Below are 22,611 nucleotides of genomic sequence, written 5' to 3'. Positions count from 1 at the left end.
TGTGACCATCATTGCTGCAATTGTAATGTTGTAACTGAACCTGCTTTGAGCACTTCCGCTGGCAGTTCATGGTACACACAAGCCAGCCTCTGTGTGAAAACATTGCCCCTTAGGTTCCTTTTAAATCTTTCTCCTCTCATCTTAAAAATATGGTCCCTAGTTTTGAACTCCACCACCCCACGGTAAAGACCTTTTCTATTCACCTTGTTGCATGTGTGAAGTGTGGTGATTTGGTGTTGGTGCATTCTAAATACTGTTTTATGCATGTCAAAAAAATGTGTTTTTTTGCTGGCTGCAGGCCACTCTAAACTGCTTAGTGCAGCTGCAGTCTTGGATAGATGGGTGGTAACCTGCTTACGCCCAATTTTCAGTTACTCTAAAAATAGGAACAGCTGGAGACACCCAAAATATTATAGATTATAGTTTATTGTTACAAATGCTGACTGTCTGTTGACTTGCTCTAACACTTTCAGTTTTCATGCCAGGTGTCTGCAATCTAAAATCTTAATTGCTTTTCAGTTATTTGTTGTTTTGATTCTTACATGCTGGAAAGTCAACCGTTACCATCTGAGAGGGCACTCAAGAAACAAAGATTTATAGTTTGTAGGGACATCTTCACAAAAATGCTGTACAACAGATAAAGATCATGACCACCAGGTTTCCATATCTCTGAAGAGCTGTTAAAGATAGTGTTCTGTGAGAGGCAATCACTTCTTTGCTGCCGTAACTTTACTTTCCTTGATCTGTTCAATCACCCTATGGTCTTTGGGTGTTATGATCTGCTTCTACTGCATGCAAAACAAAACTTTTCACTGTGCTTAGGTAAATGTAGTAATAATAAATCAAATCAAATCTGGCTGCCCTTACTGCATGAGAGAACTGCAAGGCCATGTTCCTGGATTTACTCAAGAATTCCGCTGAAAACACTCTTTGATGAACCTGGATACAGTTAGTATTGAACACAGAAACAGGATATTCAATTCAACTTGTAATTGGTTTCCATATGAGCCACTTCCCAAATTGCTCTCAATGAAGGTAGAATTGGAGATGATTAATTAATTCAAAAGGAAACTGGAAGGGTACTTGAGGAATAGATGGTTGCAGGTATACAAGGATCGGACAAAGGAATCATTGCATCTACAGAGAGGCACAAAGGTGTTGAGCTGAATGCCCTCCTTCCTTCCATTAATGCCACCATAACTCTTTATTCAACCTAAAAGGCATTCTTCCTTTTCACTCCTTACTGATGAAACATTTAATCAACCTGTACAGACATATTATGATGTAACTTAAGTAGGTGAGACATGAACCTGGGCCTCCTGGTCCAGAAGCAGGGATAGTAGCACTGCACCAAAAGCCACTAATTTCTCATTCATGTACTTACTTAAACTGTAGTCTTCCTTTGAATGCAACAGTTCTACTCACCTCAACAATTTCTCAGTGGGAGCAAATATTATTTCTTCTCACTTTTTGAGTAAAGATGTTTCTCTAGAATTCTCTATTGCCTTTATTCATAACCATGTTATACTAGTAACTTGTAGTTTGGAAGTTCACAGTTCACAGTTTCCCATAAGTCTGCATTGGTTTTAGTAGGGCAGTCTGGGTGCCCACAGACTGAGATAAGGAGAATCCTTGATTAAATCCATCAATGGAGTATTTCCAATGATTTTGCTATTTGAGAATGCTTCTGAAATGAACTTTGTTTTTTAATGGATGTATAGACACATGCTTTGCACGTTTCTCTTTATTAAAAATCATTAATTTGCAAAGAAACTAATAATACCAATTAAATTAATACATGACTGAGCAGATTTTTAGTCATTTTCTTTGATTTAAAAGTTATTTGCTCACAGTGGACTATCAAAACTACTTTCAGCTATCTTAATAAAACTGCCACAGATTACCACTTCCAAGTACAGCAATGAATATGTTTTCATGCAAATAAACAATTATGTTCTATTATGCTGCCTGAATGAGCTATTTGCAGATGCTAGTGTATTTGAGGTTTGTGTGAAAAGTTGAACTATCACGTCACAAGGTATTTTTAATCACCCTAGTTCACAAACTATTGGACACCTCTGGAACAAGTAGGTCTTGAACTCAGGCTTTTAATCACTAGAGGCGGGGACCATGCCACTGTGCCACAAGAGCCCTGATTACGTTGCCTCATGAAAATAATGCAATTGTCCTTTGGGTTCAAAGCAGAAACTTTACCTCATTCCCACTAAATTAAGAAAACCAAACTGTTTGATAAGAGTGAAGACTTTTAGATATCACCAGTAAGTTTTCCCTTTGCAGAGAATAAAGGTCAGCCTGCTTATCATTTCCTCATTAGTATATATTCTCTGCTTAAGTACTATTCTTGTGAATCTTCTATGTGCTTTTTCAAGTGCCTTGAAATCTTCTTTTCTAGTATAGAAAGCATAAATATGTATAATACAAGTATTCCAAAGCAGCCACTATCAACTGGCCATTTCTGAGCTGAGATCTCTTCCTCTCTATTCTTCATCATTATCCATGACCGCCCAGAAGCCTGTTGGAAGATTTCAGGAGTATGCCATATGGGTTCTCCACCTCAAACACGGTTCAGTTGTACAGGTTTTACTTCGGAGTCATAAACTTCTCTGTTTCATTCCAGGGCCTAAGCACAAAGACAAAGCCTGTACCTTCAGTGCAGCATTGAGTGACTGCTACACTTCTGGAGATGCTACGTTTCAGATGAAACGTCAAACTGAGGCTCCATTTGCCTGATCAAAGTATGTAAAAGATCTTGTGGTCCACTTGAAAGAAGGAAAGAACAGTTGTTCTAGGTATTCTGATAAATATTTATTCCTCAATCAACATCACAAAAACAGATTGCCTGGTCTTTATCACATTGCTATCTTTGGGAGCTTACTGTGCACAAATTATTATAATCCAGATAGTGAACTAGCTATCTGTTGTTTCTGCTGATGCAGTTCCCAGATGGATTCATTATGAATGCCTGGGTGAGTTCCAAGAGTTTAAAATTAATTAGCACAACTTGGTCTGGATAGACAAACTTAAGTAGAGTGTTTACCTTGTTTGATACTTAAGATTATAATAAGTTACTGTTACTGTGATTTCTGTTGTCAATATTTACTTGAACCAGCTTCAGAGATCTGATGCTGCTTGTCCAGCTGTGTTCTTCCAGTTCTACACCTTGTTATGTCCATTATAAAGCTTATAATATGTTTAAGAGTGAATAAAACTCTGAACAGAAAGGTTTCTATTTGGCAATAAAAAGAAGTCCTGGAATGCTTGGTGAGGCAATGTGTATGAGATCTAAAAGGGACTTAATTCTAAAAGTGGTGAGATTAAATCAGGTGTGAAAGATCTCAGTGTTTTATTCTGAGGTAACCAAGCTGGAAATTGGGTCTTGCTGGTCAGTCAGTTTGAAAGGAATTCTAGAAAGCTATATCATCAGGACTGACATGACCTGAATGAGAGTAGGATTGTAGAAGTACACAATGTTGGCATTAATCACATCTGAGAACCTCAAATGGAATAAAGCTGCAGGTGAAAGTGACTCGAGGGCCAAATCCAGATGTCAATTTGGGAAAGGCTGAGATTGCCTATGCTGGCACACATGTAAGAAGAAATCTGTGAACTTGTAATTATGAGGTATACCTTTACATTTGTGTTTTCAGAGATCACAGAATTGCTACAGTACAGATAGGTGCCATTCAGCCCATTGAGTCTGTACTAACCCACCGAACAGCATCCCAACCAGACCCACCCTATCCCTATAACCCCATATTGACCTTGGCCAATCCACATAGCCTGCACCTCCCTAGACAATACTGTACAATTTAGCATTACCAATCCATCTAACCTGCACATCTTTTTTCAATTGAAAGAACATTTGTCTGTTAACAAATGTCTAAAATACACTGAATCTTGTTCATGACATACTACAAAGAGTGAAATCAAGTTTTCAAATCATAGTTCGTTGGTAAATTGAGTCATTTATGGATTCTCACTAAGTTTATAACAGCTGCTTTTATCACTAAAGGAATCATGGTGGTGAGGTTGTGTGAATAAAGTCACACAGGGTCATATTTATTTCAATTTCCCTCAATGTGCCATTGCATCCAACATTCCTGGTAAGGTTAATTCAAGTCGTTAGCTTTCATGGGCACTTCTGGATTTGATACCAAAAGAAGGAAAAATTTCTGTTATTGTAATGGATGTGGAGGCTGAGAACTTTAGCCCAGTTGTGATTTCACAAGATGAGCCTATAGTTAGTACTGTGCTTGTGCTTCCTGATTCACTTCATTTTACTGAAATTGCTGATGGTGTCAAGTAGGCTATATTAAACTACCAGGTGATAATACATGATAGAACTTAACAATCCAGCTTTTGTAATGTGCAGAGAGATTTTAAAAGAACCAAAAGCAATTGTTAATAAGTTTTTATGAACAGCTTATTTATTTATTAAAAGCTTATTAATTAGTATTAATAACAATTAATTTTGTTATTAATATTAAACAAAATTGAAGGGTCTAGGCCTGAAACATCAGCTTTTATGCTCCTAAGATGCTGCTTGGCCTGTTGTGTTCATCCAGCTTCACACTTTGTTATCTTGGATTCTCCAGCATCTGCAGTTCCCATTATCTCTGCTGTAAATTCCCAGCAGGTCTGGCACCATCTGTGAAGGAAAAAATAGAGTTAATGTTTCAGTCCGATGACCCTTCCTCAGAACTTTCCTCAGGATAAATATCAAGATCTAGTGAACAGGCAAGTGTGAAGCATCCTAGGATGGTAAGAACTGCAGATGCTGGAGTCAGCAACAACAGTGTGGAGCTGGATGAACACAGCAGGCCAGGCAGCATCAAAGGAGCAGGAAAACTGACATTTCAAGTCAGGACCCTTCTTCAGAAATGGGGAGGGGGAAGGGAGTTGGGAAATAAATAGAGGAAGGTAGCTGGGAAAGTGATAGGTGAGTGCATGTATGGAGTGGTGTGGGATTGGTCAGTGAGGTGGGAGGAGGTTGAATGGGAGAGAAGAGGGACAGACAAAGCGTCCTACCTCCTTTAAGCATATTAAGGCCCTTAACTGATTAATTAATGGCCACCTGGGAGATACTAGCGCACCATGTGTGACAACTTAGACAAAAACTAAGATGGAAGGGTAGGACCTTCTTCCAACACTTGCCCTTGGAAGTAACCCTTCACCGTACGACAGTACGGCCCTTTTCCATAGTGTCTCAAACCCAATGCCATGCCACCCTTACCCTAATCGCTCCCTGACTAACCTGTCTAAACTCTTCGCCCTTGAGATTTGCTGATAGCTCTTTAGGACGGGATTTCCTGTGCATTAGGGACAGGGGTGTCACTTTCGGTTTAACTCCGCAGCCCTGGGCGTGTTATCACAGCGGGGCAGTCCTTCGAAAAGTGAGCGGGCACAGGGACATCCCTTCGCCGCAGCAGAGGTGTAGGCAAGGCATTTTCTTCCCTGTGAGATTTAGCTCCTTAATTGTCAACCTTGAATTCAGAATTGCAATGTTAGCTTTGACTGAAAGATAACGAACTGATAGATGCCAAAGCAGCAGTTACATTCCTAACTACCTCTGATTAAAAACTTTTGGTCACATCCCAAATAGTGATGTCAACAATTGTTTTATTTTTATTTAAATCACCTCAAATTGCTGAGGAACAGAGAATATTCTGTACCGTGGGCATCGTTCGATAAATGTGTGGAAATCAAAGACCAAGAAACTTAATGTTTCAAATGATTGATTTAATGCCAAAAGGCATGGATTTGAAGTAAAGCGAAGCGGACACTGAAGCTCTGGAACGAGATTAGCTGGAGAAACTCGGTTCTGAAGGGTCACTGGAAATATTAACCGTGCTTTCTTTCCCCGCAGATGCTGCTATTCGCGAAAAAAAACAGAAATTGCTCGAAAAGTTCAGCACGTCTGGCAACACCTGTGGAGAGACCTTTCTTCGGAATTGTGTTTCTCCAGATTTTTTTTTCATTTTTGTTAGCGATTTGAGCGTACATCGATCAGTTCCGGCTGTTGTGTAACAAAGACTTATTCTCCAAATTGATGAATCTACGTAGATTTCCAAAAGCTGGTTTCTCGCATAGAAGTACGAAAGGAAATTAAATAAAACGTTTTCTTTTGCAAGGAACTTTAAGACAGCTAATTCAGATTCCCTGGCGCCAGCCATATCAAATTGCGTTGCTGTCTGCTCTGAACAAGATGCAGATTCAGGCTTTGTGTAATACAATTTTAAAAATTTGGGCAAGTCGTGTTTTTATACTGACGTTTGCTGAGAAAGTTTGAACCAGCTTGTTATAAGTTTTCGACCAACCAACAACACGCATTAATTTCATTCGCTCCACAGCGACAAGGGTCAGGCGTTTCTCTGTACTTTGAGCGAAACCATCTGCTTGGAACAATTGCATTTTATACACACAGATAGGAAGACTGTCCCTAGGCAGAACATTGCCCCCTACGTGAAATCTCAGGGAAGAAGCGCACGGCTTTGTGTCTTGTAAATTCCTGAAGTTGCCAAGAAACTGAAGGATGATGTACCGCTTTTATTCCCACAGAGTGAAATGAATAAATTTTTTACAAAAAATTATGCGAGGTCGAGAATCCACCCTTCCTCTTAGCGCAAGATGAAAAAATTGAGGTATTGAACGGGAATTGGAAAGCGATCTTGGGGTGAATGGGGGCGGGGTTACTAAAGCTTTCTTTTTTCGTTCAAACTTTGACGTAATCAAGCCGGAGATAGTCGCGCAATTTCTAGATTGAGCAAGAAATTGTATTTGTGCATTTTTTCAGAACTCCTAAATGAACAACTTGCTACACGCTTATGACCTACAAATACTCCGTCCCCGTCAGAAATATTGAAATAAATTCTAAAGATCGGACCGCCTTCCGTGATTGAGACATAGAACAGTACAACATTGGAGTAGGCCTTTCGGCCCACCATATCTGTGCCAACCATGACGCTACTCTGAATTAATCCCAGCAAATGGTCGCTGTTTTCTGACTGTTCATGTGTCTGTCTGAATGCATCTTAAACTTTGATATGGTATCTGTTTCTTACCACCTTCCTTGACAGCAAGTTCCAAGCTTCAACTACACTGTGTAAAATTCTTTACTGACATATCCACTTTAACCGTCTCCCCTCTCACCTTTAAACAAAGGATATTGATGAACCGGATAGGGTTTAATGACGATCGACAGTGGTTTTGAGGTCATCATTAGACTAGCTTTTATTTCTGCATTTCCTTACCCCCACTAATTGAATTGCTACCGTGGGATTTGACCCCACGCCTGTAGCACATTAGGACTCTCAATTACGAATGACTTTGCACTACACACTATCTCAAATGAAACCAAAACAACCATAACACTGAACTCACATAAAATGCATATAATTGTGGATAGATAGGTGGCAAATCGGGAGACTGGACAGAACACTTTTAAAAAAAAGGCAAAAAGATGCCAAAAGGTTAGTAGAAGACAAAGTAATGACTGACAAATTGAACACAGATATTGTTTAGTTTTCACGAGAGAGGATTCAAGTAACATCTTGGGAATAGAGCTCTTGTGGCACAGTGGTAGTATCCCTATGTCTTAGCCAGGAGTCCCTTCTTCAAGTCTCAACTGTTCCAGAGATGCATAATAACATCTCTGAACAGGTTGATTAAAATGTCTACAAGTAACAAGTTAGAAATATGCATGTACAAATTTAGAAATTAGACGAGAGGGAGGAACTCAAAAATACAGTTACTGGTGAGTAATATTCAGCAAATTGTTGGAACTATGAGTTGACAAGATCTCAGGCCCCAATGGACATTTCTTAGCGTCTTAAAAGATGCAGCCAGTGAGGTAGTTGATACATTGATTTGAATTTTCCAAAACTCTATTAGATTCAAGGAAGGCTCCTTTAGATTGGAAAATGGCTAACTCCTGTATTTAACAAGAGAGGGAGATAGAAAGCAGGACAATACAGAGCTTAACATCTGTTACAGGGAAAATATTAGATGCTATTATTAAAGACATTTTGACAGAGCATTTGGATAAGTTGAAGGGAATTAGGTAGAGCCAGCATGATTTTGTCAAAAGAAGATCAGGTAGAGTTGAGGTTTATGAGATCTGCCAGGATTTGATTGAATGGTAGAGAATAATCAATGAGTTGAATGGCCCCTTTATGGTCTTAAGCTTTATCATCTTAACTTAGTTCAGTGCTTCAAAGAAGTAACTTGTGCTTGGATAAAGGGGTCCAGTAGATGTGCTGTACATAGATTTCAAGAAGGCATCTGTTAAGGAGCCAAATCAAAGGCTATGGCAGAAATGAAAAGCTCACAGTGTAGAGGGTAACATATTGGCATGGGTAGAAGATTACTTGGCTAGCAGGAAACAAACAGTAGGAATAAATGTGTACTTTTAAAGTTGGCACGAGTGGTGTGCCATTTGGGTTTGTGCTAGGGCCTCAACTCTTTATAATTTATATCAATAATTTAAATGAAGTGAACTAAAGTATATCAGATATAATAGGAACTGCAGATGTTGGAGAATCCAAGATAGCAAGGTGTGAAGCTGGATGAACACAGCAGGCCAAGCAGCATCTTAGAAGCAGGAAAGCTGACGTTTCAGGTCGCATCCCCCTTTCTGATGAAGGGTCTAAGCCTGAAACGTCAGCTTTCCTGCTCCTAAGATGCTGCTTGACCTGCTGTGTTCATCCAGCTTCACACCTTGCTATCTTGAACTAGATTATAGTTGTTAAATTTGCTGAAGACAACAATAAGTAGGAAATTAAGTTGTGGGGAGGATTTAAGGAGCCTACAAAGGGATGTCGATAGTCAAAGTGAGTGGGCAAAGATCTGGCACATGGAGATTAACATGGGGAAATGTGAATGTGTCCATTTTGGCAGAAAGAATGAAAAGAAGCAAAATATTATTTAAATAGTGAGAGCTTGTGGAGTTGTAGATACAGAGAGATCTAGGTCTCCTGGTGCATGAATCATACAGGTTAATATATCAGTGAATATATAGGTGCAACAAGTAATTGAGAAAGCTAATAGAAAATATGGTTATTGCAAAGGGGATTAAGTGCAGACTGTAGAGGTTATGCTCCAGTTATAAAGGTTGTGACCGTATCTGGAACACTGTACTGGTCACTGTGCTTATGGAAGGATGTTAGTGAATTGTAAGCAGTTAAGGGCTTTCATAGAATCCCTACAGTGTTGGTTTTGTCAGAAGAAGATCAGGTAGAGTTGAGGTTTATGAGATCTGCCAGGATTTGATTGAATGGTAGAGCATAATCAATTAGTTGAATGGCCCATTTATGGTTTTAAGCTTTATCATCAAGTCCACACCGACCCTCAGAGCAGCCCATCCAGACCCATCCTCCATAAGCCATCTAACATACACATCCCTGAACACTATGGGCAATTTAGCATGGCCAATCCGCCGTAAGCTGCACACCTTCGGCCTGTGAGAGGAAACCCACGCAGACACGGGGAGAACGTGCAAACTGCACACAGATGGTGGAATCGAACCCGAGGGCACTGTGAAGCAGCAGTGCTAAGCACTGAGCCACCGTGCCGCCCAGGTATAAAATCTTCCTTGTGAAGCCGGACAGGACGGGTTTATTCTGTTAAGTGCTGGGCTTTGGGAGTGTCAGAAGTGACTTAATTGAATCAGATAACATCTTGAGGGTAAACAGAAATTGTTGGAAAACTCAAAATCAGTTGTTTCTTTTCTGTTTTTGGTTCCGATTTCCAGCGATCGTATTTATTTCTTTAGATCTTGAGGGGACTTGACTGGAGTGGTGGGGCGTGGGGGTTTGCGCAGCTTGAAAGGATGTTTCCTCTCGTAATTAAGGGTCACAGTTTTAAAAATAAGACTTCACTCATTCAAGACCGGTAAGGGCTTTTTTTCATGAGGATTGAGAACTTTTGGAATTATTGCCCTTTTAAAAAGCAGTGAAGGAAGATTCTTTAAATCATTTCTCAGGCAAACGTAGATAGATTCTCAGTTGCAGAGGGAATGGAAGATTTTTGAAGGGATGCAGTTGAGGTTAGAATCACACGAGTCTTATTGAATGACCGAGCAGGTTTGAAGGGCCGAATGGCCTACTATTATTGCTTGCTCGAATTGAAGCCAAACTGCCCTCCGCTCAGCAAACTTTTTAGAAAAGCTCAGAGACATTCGTGAAACACTTCCAGTCATCCCTTACTGCCTTGGCAACTTAAGACATAGTTACCAACCACAAGAATATGTACTTTTTCTCCCCCTGGAGGTTTCATACAGACGGCCTCGGGCTAGACGTCTCATCTCGAGTTTTCTTTTCCCCGATTTTTGTTTTGTTTTTAAATACGTTTGGGGGTGGGGGGAAGTTTTTTTTTGAACGATGGTGGAAAACAGACTCTAAATGGCTGCAGCTCAATTAAAGCAGTTCTGAGGTGGAAGCAGGACGTGCTAGAAATGCTCAGCAGGTCCGGCAGCGTGTGTGTGTGCAGAGACTGAGCTCACGTTCCGAACCTGAGGACACTCGCTTGTCTCCATTACCTTCTGCCCTCCTACTTTACAGCAGTTCCGTCTCGCCCCCTTCCTCCAGCCTGGTGCGTGGGTGGGGGTGGGGGTGAGGGGATCAATGAAAGATACCCTGTGACCAATCTCTTTCCCCTCGCGCCATCCTCTACTGTTTTGAGACGAAATCTTCAAGGATTTCCCGAATAAAGGTTCAAGTAAGTGCACGTAAAGCTTGCGTATAAACTGAAGCTTTCCCAGCTACCATCAGTTCTGAGGAAAGGTCGCTGGACCCGAAACGTTAACTCTGATTTTTAGAGATAGTAGGAACTGCAGATGCTGGAGAATCCGAGATAACAAGGTGTGGAGCTGGATGAACACAGCAGGCCAAGCAGCATCAGAGGAGCAGGAAAGCTGACGTTTCGGGCCTAGAACCTTCATCGTCTCTGATGTTTATGCATAGAGAGAGAATATGGCGTGCAGGTATAGGCTGTATACACATAATCAAGCTGCTCGGTTGTGTACGAGCAACCTCTAGAGCAGGGAAGACCTGGACCCAGGTCTTCCGGGGTAGAGGTGAGAACAAATATCACTGCACAACAAGAGCCCTTGAAAGGAGCTCTGCAGTGTTTTCTGGCCAACCTGCTCAACTCTAGAACATGGGAGACTTGAACCTGGACTTCCTGGTCCACAGGCACGGATGCTACCATTGCACCACAAGGCCACCTGTGGTCATTTTCGAACCAAACTGCTCAGACCTGTTTTTATACACTTATTATGAATTGAACGCAGGCATCTTTGGTCCAGGGCAGGACCACCGAGCCACAAGTAGCCCCTTTAAAACCGATTTGAAAACACCATGTTAATCGCAAGCAGCTGGTCGTCTCATGAACAGCGTGCTGGACATCTCGCTTCTGGATGGCCATTCCCATTGCACACTTCAAATCCTTTCCTAACCTGGAGTCTTGTGCTGAACCCGCACCGAGAAAGCGCTGCACTGTGCGTTCTAATCTTTCGCCACCTCAGTGCCTAACGCTTTTTATTAGCGAATATCGTGCTCCTCACCTTCCCTCTCAGAAAAACTGTTCAGATGGGCTGTGCAGAGACAATACCATAATTATTGTCATGACCGTTGGAGCAGATTGACCCTTCCTAACATTCTCTTCATGTTGCCTTGAAATGAAAATGATTAATTTCTGAAGTTGCCTCGGATCTAAATCCAAGAAGGGGAAATCCCTGTCCAATCCCATGAGAAAACAGAGAAAATCACGCTGGGCTTCATTTCCGATTAATTATGTTGAAGCTGGATTATAGTTTATTTAAACAGGTTAACAGCGATTTCTTATTCAGTACCAAATGTTACTGGTCTGAGCAGCTGTCAATTATATCAGATTATTTGCATTATCGAGGTAACTCCTTCTATCCTCTTAATTTGAAACATTATTTTCTCCTTTCCTGGAGGTACTGGACATTGTTGAAGTATGACTCCCCAGGAACCAAGTCATCCTTTGAACATTTCAGAAATAATGGTTTGCACTGTGGCCTGGTTGGTATCTGATAGCAGATTATCAATGTGAATTCATGGCCCCTGCATCTCATTGTCTCCACAGCTGCAATATTAGGATGGTACCCATTGCACCATGCTCAATGTCATTGGTGTATTTTAATGCCAAAGGGGCCCATAACTAGTGCATGAACTGTGCACCAGATTCATTATAACTCTGGAATTATGCATCAGTTGGAGAAACATGACAGCTGCATTGTGTGAAATGGTTGCTATGGGACAGGGTTCCAAAATGCTAGCATCTCTGCCCACTCAGGCATCCTCAATGATGAGGTTTAGCAGCACTGACTCTTGGAATTCTACTCTCCAGTGCAAGAAAGATGCCAAACACCCTTCATTGATAGCGCCCAACAATAAGGAATAAAAACCAAAAGAGCTGCAGATACTGTAAATCAGGAACAAAAACAGAAGTTGTTGGAAAAGCTCAGCGGGTCTGGCAGCATCTGTGAAGAGAAAATCAGAGTTATATGTTTTGGGTCCAGTGACGCTTCCACAGAACATGACCCTTCCTCTGATTTCTCTTCACAGATGCTGCCAGACCAGCTGTGCTTTTCCAGCAACTTTTATTTTTGTACCCAGCAATAAGGCCCTGACTCTGTCAGTGTTGTGTGTGTGGTGCATTCATTGCATGAATAGTTTAGATAGTAGAGTCATAGAGTCATACAGCACAGAAACAGACCCTTTGGTCCAACCAGTCCATGCCAACCATAAGCCCAAACTAAGCTCATCCCAGATGCCTGCGCTTGGCCCATATACCTTAATGCACTTTTCCAAATGTCTTTTAAATGTTGTAACTGTATCTGCATCCACCACGTACCCTGAATGTTCATTCCACACATGAACCACTCTGTGTAAAAGAAATGTCTGTCATGTTTGTTTATAAATATTTCTCTCACTTTAAAAATATGCCTCCTAGCCTTGAAATCCCCAACCGTAGGGAAAAGACACCTGCTATTCACTTTAATAAAGTGTAGAGCTGGATGAACACAGCAGGCCTAGCAGCATCTTGGGGGCAGAAAAGTTGATGTTTCAGGCCTAGACCCTTCATCAGAAAGGTCTAGGCCCGAAACATCAACTTTTCTGCTCCTAAGATGCTGCTTGGCCTGCTGTGTTCATCCAGCTCTACACTTTGTTATCTCGGATTCTCCAGCATCTGCAGTTCCCATTATCTCTGCTATTCACCTTATCTACACTGGCCATAACTTTGTAAAACTCTGCAAGGTCATCCCTCAACCTCCTATTGTCCAGTGAAAAACATTCCAGCTATCCAGCTTCTCCTTGCACAGGTACTTGTGGCATCTATACTGCAGTGTTATTAGAGTTCCTGCTTTCCAGCAGCAGTCACTGGTTATTTACAAGGCATGTAAACTGATTTCTGTTTCTCCTTGTCTCTCCATGTTTGGTCAGGCAACCATGTGTTTGGTTTAGGAAGGAGAGAGAAAGGAAAGAGAAAGTGGCAGAGATGGTTAGGGAGGAAATTTCAAAGCTTAGGGCTTAGTTAGCTAAAGCCCCGGCTACCAGTAGTGAGAGAATGTAAATGGGGAAGCAAAAAAGGCAAATATGGGAAGAACGCAGATCTTAGAGACCTGGATAGGGTTACAGAGATAAGAGAATCATTGTGTTACTAGGTTACTAGGATAGGAGTTTTACATTTTATACATTCAAGGAATTGAAGTTACTTATCCATATCTCTTGCATGTCAGTTCCAATTTAAATCATTCATTGTCAGACAAATAGAATGACAATTCTCCCTGAGCTCTCGAAATATCAGTACTTCATCCATTGGGAAAAGGCATACCTTTCTCTTGCATGAAAACCCTTCCTGTTACTTTTGCAGACATTCTGAAGGGTATTGGAATGGGGAGATCTAAAAGTCACCACAGAAATTCAGATGAAACGTAAACCACACAGACAGCCATTTTACAGCACATGAAGAATATATGCAAAATGGGTGCAGTGGATTCGTCTTTCATTAGGCTGTGCCACTCAGTGATAGGTAAAGGGATCTTCATGAGTACAACACCCACAGAGAGAGGCCTGGCCCTGTCTATGTTAAAGATATTTTAAATAGCCTGTATTGATACACCTCTGGTGATAAGTGGAATCGGAACCTGGTCCTCTTAGCTCAGAGTTTGTCACTGCACTGCAAGAGTCCTCAAGCATAAGTTTAAGGTCAGGAGTAATTTAGTTTAGTTAAATGTGAGGTATTGCATTTTGAAAAGCCAAATCAGGACAGGACTTACACACTCAATGGTAAGATTCTTGGGAGTGTTGCCAAACAAAGAGACATTGGGTTATATGTTCATAGATCCTTGAAAGTAGAATCACAGGTAGGCAGGGCAGTGAAGGAGGCATTTGGTACACTGGACTTTATTGGTCAGTGCTTGGAGTATAGAAGTTGGGATTTCATGTTGCAGCTGTACAAACACTGGTGAGGTCATTTTTTTGAATACCTGCTATAGCAAAGATGTTGTTAAACTTCAGAGGGTTTTAAAAAGATTTACAAGGATGTTGGATGATATTACAAGTTTGGAGGGTTTGAATTGTAAGGACAGGCTGAATAGCCTGGGGCTATTTTCTCTGGAGCAACAGGAGCTGAAGAGTGACTTTATAGAGATTTATAAAATCATGAGAGGCATGGACAGGATGAATAGCAAAGGTCTTTTTTTCCCAGGGTGGGGAGTTCAAAACTAGAGGGCATAGGTTTAAGGTGAGTGGAGAAAGATTTAAGAAGGACTTGAGGGAATCTTCTTCACACGAATGGTCATGCATGTGTGGAAAGAGTTGCCAGGGGAGGTGGTAGTGGTGGGTACAATCACAACATTTAAAAGGCATCTGGATGGGTAAATGGATGGGAGGGGTTTAGAGGGATATGGACCAAATGTAGGCAAATCTGAACAGATCAGTTTTGGATGTCTGGTTTTCATGGGTAAGTTGGACCGAAGGGTCTGTTTTTGTGCTGTACATCTCTATGGCTCTATAAATGTTATCGAGGAGATCCAAGAGGGTCTGCTAGAGGATAGTACAAAAATTGAATGTGCTACCTGAGACTGTGGTGGAGGCAGGTACTCTTGCAAAATTTAAGAAGCATGTGGATAAGTACTTAAAATGCTAGGCCTATGGACCAAGTAAAGGTAAATTAGATTATTGTAGCTCTGAAGAAGGCTCAGTGGACCCAACTTGCTAACTCGTGTTAACGATGCTTCCACACCTGCTGAGCTTCTCCAGCAATTTCTCCTTTTGTTTTTCAGCATCTGCAGGTTTTTTTTGGCTTAATGTTTGTTGGTCAGCATAGACATGATAGGCTGAAGGGCCTGCTTCTATGCTGTGGGACTCCGTAACTCTTATGACGCGATGTTGCGAGAAGGAAGTGCTGATCCGGAGGGAGTGAGGATGCGTAGAGATGTACAAATCGACAGATAGAATGTTCCACGATGCAGAAAGACATTTAAAAAGTAATGCGTGAAGAAATGCCAGATCAAAAATGTTTTGTTTCAAAACAATGATAGCTATTTGGAAATTCTCGCTTTGATTCCAGTGTTATCCCTGATTGCTAATAGGGCTTTTAAAAAATAAATATAATTTACTTTCAGGTTTGAAGTTCGGTCGTATTTTTATTCTCAGCCTAATTCAAATGATAGAATGACGTCGTTTACATCTATATTTGACAAACAGATGAATTGTAACAAAAGCTAAACATTGCGGAGACTGGGGATTTTAAATAAGCAGAGAAAATGTTGGGGATCCTCAGCAGGTCTGTTAGTTCTGATGGAATGTCATCATTCACATTAACCAGAATGGTTAACGGATTAATCGCATTTTTGGATCAAAACATTAGATGGGGAAAAAGCTGTGATTTGCTGTGGGGTGAATCGAAAGCACAGTTGGCAGCCAATCTCAGAGGAATGAGAATGCAAATGAGAAAGAAAAGTCAAACAATCCTCCGCTATAGGAAATGAAACAGAATGTAAAATTAATATCGAAATACATGTACCTCGTGAGTATTTGCGAATTCCGATGTTGGTGTTTGAAATCAGTTATAAGTGGCGAAAGATTATTCAGCAGAGCTGCAAACCCAAAGTAGGGTCAAGTGTTATAAAACCAAGAACAAAAGATGCTGGAAATCTGAAACAAAAAAGACAGGAATTGCTGGAGAGCCGCCCAGCAGGTCTGGCAACATCTATGGAGAGAAAACAGTTAACATTTCGAGTCTTGGAATACAACAAGGCCTTGATCAGATGGGCCAATAGGCTGGTTGGCATATGGGGTTTAAATTAGATAAACACAAAGAGTTGCATTTTGGTAAGGCAAACCAGGGCAGGATTTACACAGTTAAAGGTAGAGTCCTGGGGAGTGCTGCTGAATAAAGAAACTAGGGGCGCAAGTGCAGAGTTCCTTGAAATTGGAGTCGCAGATAGACAGGATGGTGAGGAAAACATCTGGCGCGCTTGCCTTCATCGGTCAGCGCATTGAGTATAGGAATTGGGATGTCATGTTGTGCTATACATGATATTGGTGAGGTCATTTTGGAATACTGCTTACAATTCTGGCCTACACACCACAGGAAAGATGTTCAACTTGAAAGGGTTCAGAAAAAAATTACAGCCATGGTGCCAGGGTTGGAGGGTTTCAGCTACTGGGAGGGGCAGGATAGGCTGGAGTGTTTTTCCTTATAAAATCATGAGGGGCGTGGAAAGGGTGAATACCCAAGGTCTTTTTCCCATCATAGGTGAGTCCAAAACTAAAAGGCATGGATTTAAGGTGAGAAGGGAGAGATTTGAAAGGGACTTGAGGGCGGACATTTTCATGCAGATAGGGTTGTTTGTATGGAACGAGCTGCCAGAGAGAGTGGTGGAGGCGGGTATAATTACAACATTTAAAAGGCATCTGGATGGATATATGGATAGGCATGGTTTAAAGAGATGCAAGCCAAATACTGGCAAATAGGACTCAATCAGTTTAGGATATCTGGTCGGCATGGATGAGTTGGACCGAAGGGTCTGTTTCCGTGCTGTATAACTCTATGACTGTGAGTCCTCTGACCCTTGTTCAGAATGTTAGCTGTTTTCTGTAGCCACAAATGCTGCCCGAGCCTTTGAGTTTCTGCAGCCATTTCTGTTGGAGCCACGTTGCTCGCCACACATTGAGTAGTGACAAGCGCATGCTTCCCAACTTAGGGCAGCCAGAAACTGCCAATGTTTCAAACATGGAGGGCTGCTATCGTGCCTTGCTAATGTAGGAAACGATGACAAAATAAGAGTGCCACAGTTATGTTGTTTCTAAATTACTGATGAACTTTAATGCCTGGGGGTTCCTAATCTGCCACAGCAGTGAAATTGACAAAAATGTGGAAATTGCAACGTTGTAAGAGCTGGTTTCTCTTACAATTGTGGAATATTCAGTTCTATTTCAAACATTTGCCAGAAATGGAGGGTTGAGTTATAAGGAGAGGCTGGGCATTTTTTTCAGTGGGGTATAGGAGGTTGAGAGGTGAACGTACAGAAGTTTACAAAATCACGAGAAGTATACAGAAGGTGAATCCCTGGGGTGGAGATTTCAAGAACAGGGAAATTATTCTTAAAGTGAGAGGAGAAAGATTTAAAAATAAAGACACGAGGGTCAACTTTCTTACACAAAGAGTGGTTTGTGTGTGGAATGAACTTCCAGAGGAAGTGGCGTTCGCGGGCGCAGTTATAACGTTTAAAAGATACTTGACTAAGTACATGAATAGGAAAGATTTGGAGGGATATGGGCCAAGCGCAGGCAGGTGCGATTAGTTTAATTTGGATTATGGCCGGCATGAACAGGCCAAAAGGTCTATATGACTCAATAACCTATAGCTCTAACTGAAACTTAGGCCACCGTGTTAATGAGTTTACACAAAAAACGAACGTCCGACATTGACTATCTAGTGGTATAAGTTCCTTCGGAAATTAATGGCAACCTGCCTGATATTTTGATAGCGAAATAAAACAATCACATTACCTCTGCAATGTCCCAGAGGTAAGCCAAGAAAAAAGAGGCTTCAATCCGAAATAGCGCGAATGGTTTTCTATTTTCTCATTTTTCTTAATCTGGTTAAAATAGCAGTGAAAGAAACGTTTGTTCGGCAATGAATAAGCAGACTTTACAGGTGTATTCAATGGTCGTGTCCCTACCTCCTTGGGGGGGGGGGGGGGTGAAGGTTGAGGTGGGTGGGGCTCATTTTGTTCACACCTGGGAAGGAAATCTGCCATCCTTGCACGGCCCGGCCTTCATGTGCCTCGAGGCCCACAGCGACCTGCTTGACACTTATCTATCCTCTGAAACAGCAAACCACCCAGTTGTTAGCATTCTAAGACAACCCTGCATTGGTACAAAGAGGAAGTTCACCACTGCCTTTCTCAAAGGTAACAGGGGACAAGCAATAAAAAATTGTTAATAGCGCCTGAAATAAGGACCGCTCAATGACCATCTTTTTGTAAGAACCCATCTGGTTTACTAACGTCATTTAAAGAAGGAAATCACGAGTACATGCAATGTTGGTTGACTCTGACGTAATGTTGCAAGTCACTTAGTTCAAGGTCCGGGATACTGAATGCTGATATAGAATAAAATCCCTAAAGTGTGGAAGAAGGCCATTCGGCCTATCGGAGCCACCCTGACTCCCGAACAGCATCCCATCCAGACCTATCCGCCTAACATTTCTCTGCCACCCTGCATTCTCCATGGCTAACCTAGCTCGCCTGCACATCCCTAGTCAACTGAGCATGACCATTCCGCCTGGCCTGCACATCTTTGGACTGTGGGAGGAAACCCACGCAGACACGGGGAGATTGTGCAAACTCCACACAGACAGTCGCCCGAGGCTGGAATCAAACTTGGTCCCTGACAATGTGAGTCATCAGTCCTAAGCACTGAGACACCGTTCCGCACCCTTGACGGTGAAGTTCACACCCTATAAAATAATTCTGAAAAATCTATCTAAGACAGACATTGTGAAATAACTATTGTTCCGACTTCCCTTCGCCCTCTTACTGTTTTAGTATTCAGATCAAACACAGCTGGGGCCCCTTTTGGCACCAGAAACGAACGCATTTCCAATCTGTAAACCTTTCGCTCTTCGTACAGCAGAGAATTAAATTGCTTTCAGCAAAAGCACGTATCAACTAAAGAAAGAATTTTGCGCTGGTTGCTATCAATGTCTAGTCACCAGCATGTGGGAAGATGTGAATATGTTTTTGCATCCTGAATACTAATTTAATATTGAACATTTGTTTTTATTTTGCTGCTTCTGTGCTTCTGATATGAAGTTTTTTTTGTTATTTTCGGTTTATTTTGTTCTGTGGTTCCCACTTATTCCTTGTTCCCTCGACGAGCAGTTCAGAGCTTCGGTTCTGTCAAAATGCTAGGCGTAATCTAAAAAGCTTCAATTGGAAAGCGAGGTTTTAGCATTGGTGTCGACTTGAAAGTGCCTTATTTTGTTGAAATTCGTTCAAAATGTTTAAATGATTCTAACACGAATTAAGATTAATTAAAACAATACTATTCAAATTACATTTTATCCTGTTGCCGATTTTTTTTCTTTCTGGGAAGATTCTACAATGAATCTGCCATTCGTAATCTTCTGGCAGATTGTCGGACTCTTAAAATTTACCAACCTATCGTTTTTGACCCGCCGTTAGGAATTCTTTACGTTAAAAAACTCAGTATTTCTGATAAATTGCCAGTACGTTCAAAGTCTTCAAAAAGATCACGATAAATTGGCTGATTCTTCTACTGTCAATGCTGACAATAGCCAAACAATTTCATTAAACTAGAATGAGTGTTACAATTGGAAATCGGCGCTACTGATTTAAAGAATCCGAATATTTTCTAACACTTGCGTAAAAGAAAATCATATTTCCTGAAAGATGAACAACAAGTAGGTTAAATGGAATAAGTTTAAATTTATTATATTATGTCAATGTTAGTAATAATTCAAGACAATAAGTTTTAAAATACGTTAAATAGATGTTCAAAGCACCTTGATTTATATCAGTTGTAACGTTTCAGTTTTTCAAACCATTTACGAACACCCCAACAATTTGTTCTAGCTGTTTCTGCAAATTCCACCCTGATATCTTTCAACTTCATTGGTATCAGTTACCTTCAAAGACGATACTATTTTTTCAGACTGAAAGTTATATAAATGTTATATTAATAAATTTAATAATGATTGTACGAATCGAAATTTTCAGGGTAATGGTCTGAGATTGGCAATGTAACAGTGCAATTATAAGCTGTCATTACCTTATGAACCATTGATACTTGATAAAATATGAGAGACATTCAGTTTAATATACACAATATGGGGAAATTTCATATTAGAGAAAAAATGGCAATACAATACCCATAGGATATTGGGAGATAATATTTAAAGGAGCGAAAGATGGGCAGGCTTTTGCTAAATAAGGGAAAAAAAATCAGATTGTGGCATCAAAATAAAGGAACGGTCGCTCAAAGTTTAAGCGGCACAAGGCAAAATCCATCAGTTAAATTACGTAAGTTAACAGCCACAAGGCATTAATACCTGAGATTATTTCTGAGTACTAAGGTTCAGCAATACATCACTCCTTTCAAAATTAATCTCGAATAGTGAAATGCATTAGTAATTACAAAACCAATACTTTCTCTGAATGACGTAAGCAATACTTTCTCTGAGTAAATAGCCCTGCAGTATTTTCTGCTTTTTCCTTCGATTCTACTATTTGTAGTTTTCCCTCACTGCCTGTCTCTAGTAATAATTTAAGACAGGGCGAAAATCTACAGTTTATAAACGATCCAGTAGATAGATGTGTAGATTTGAGGACGTTTTTATAAACCAGCTGTATGTATAGCGAAAATGTATCATCGAGAAATTACACATAAATAAATTCACGACAATCCAAAATGATATATTTTCGTCCAGAGACGGTGCATCACCCGAATATGTGCCAACGTGAGTATGTTCAAATGTTTAGCTCTAGAAGAACTAGTGGAACAATAACTCTCAATTCTACAGTCCCCTTTCTACGAGGTTAGGTCCTAGCTTTATCAAATTTACACAACGAATCTTGTTTAATCAATCGAAGGAACGCACGCTATTATTGCCTCGGATCATGTACCCGGATTTCACCCATTATTTTCTGTACGTTCAAATCAGCTTTCTAATCATTAAAATAGGTTTATATCGTTTGAATGTAAAGCTAAAAATAATTCCTTTCTCATAGTCTTAAAGATACAACAAAATAAATTGACAAGGTTCCCAACTCAACTGTTAAATTCTAAAAAGGCGCTACTCCTTGAGTGAATAAATCAAATACACTATAAAAATGTGCCCCCCATGATAGAAGCGTATTAATTTAGTCTGAATGGCTACATACCAAATAGTGTTTACAGTGTCTGGAAAATATTCACAATTTCCAGCTGGCGTCTCTACCAAATCAATGCAATTATTGCCAGTGTAAAATAAAGCCGAAAGGAAGCTACTCTCTTATTAGGGTGAGGTACTTTGTTTTTTTTGAGCATCAAGCATTAAAGACGAAGTGTATTTTGTTTCAAGAAAAAGAAACGGATCTCGCAGGACCAATGCATCAGCTCCAAGTTTTCTCACTGTAAGCAGAGACAATACATTTCACACTGCTTTGAGCAGATCTTCAAACTAGCTTGTGCAAAGTGCTGGGAAAATCATGTTTAATTGTGATACCGAAGGATTCAGCCTTTCATGCCTGCACCAACTGTATTATCTAGTGTCAACCTCCTGGCTTTCACCCCGTATCCCGGCCTACCATTACTTGCCAAATAACGGTTCAACACCTTCTTGAACGTCTCATTTGAACCTGCCTCCGCCACATTTCGATGCTGTCCATTCCACATTGACCATTTGCCGTGTAAAAAAAACTCATATGATCCTTGCTTTATTTGCTGATCATTTTTAACCCAAGCCTTCTCATTCTTGTTTCTTTTACAAGTCAAAACAACAGCCTCCTACCTACTCTCCAGCCCAGTCATGATTTAAAAAAAACTCAACTCTATCTCTCAGCCTTCTCTTCTCGGGGAATACTCTCAACTTCTTCAACCTATCCTCTTAGTTGAAGTTTTCCGTTCCCTCGACCATCCTAGTGTAAATCGCTTCTGCACTCTGCCCAGTGCATTCGTGTCTTTCCAATAACGCGGCGCCACAATTGCACAATACTCTAGCTAAGGTTCAAGCAGTGCCTTATACAAGCTCAATATCACCTCCTTGTTCTTATACTCTATTCCCTTATTAATAAAGCCGAGCACACTCTCTGCTTTATTAATCGTTTTCTCCACTTGTCCAATCACCTTCAACGGTCTGGGTGCACGTATTCGGGGCAGCACGGTGGCTCAGTGGCTAGCACTGCAGCCTCACAGCGCCAGGGACCCGGGTTCGATTCCAGCCTCGGGCGACTGTCTGTGTGGAGTTTGCACACTCTCCCCGTGTCTGCGTGGGTTTCCTCCCACAGTCCAAAGATGTGCAGGCCAGGTGGATCGGCCATGCTAAATTGCC

At 40.9% G+C, this 22,611-nt stretch overlaps 1 protein-coding gene across 8 annotated transcripts in view; it reads right to left on the bottom strand.

Annotated features, from left to right (window-relative positions):
* Window positions 1-4,467: 4,467 nt before the first annotated feature.
* cdkn2a/b (cyclin-dependent kinase inhibitor 2A/B (p15, inhibits CDK4)) overlaps window positions 4,468-22,611 on the bottom strand; it is a 132,108-nt gene continuing 113,964 nt past the window's right edge. For 5 of the 8 annotated variants that reach the window (XM_059642890.1, XM_059642893.1, XM_059642882.1 and 2 more), the window contains one exon: window positions 4,468-4,669. In XM_059642890.1, the coding sequence (XP_059498873.1) occupies window positions 4,632-4,669 (38 nt within the window). In that variant the 3' untranslated portion in view covers window positions 4,468-4,631. The remainder of the gene's footprint in view (window positions 4,670-22,611) is intronic. The other 3 variants (XM_059642853.1, XM_059642861.1, XM_048525103.2) reach the window with 2 other exon arrangements.

The sequence above is a fragment of the Stegostoma tigrinum genome, chromosome 3 (genome assembly GCF_030684315.1).
Source record: "Stegostoma tigrinum isolate sSteTig4 chromosome 3, sSteTig4.hap1, whole genome shotgun sequence".
Lineage (NCBI taxonomy): Eukaryota > Metazoa > Chordata > Chondrichthyes > Orectolobiformes > Stegostomatidae > Stegostoma > Stegostoma tigrinum.
Note: the sequence above shows the minus strand (reverse complement) of the source record. Positions and strands in the feature narration are given on the sequence as shown.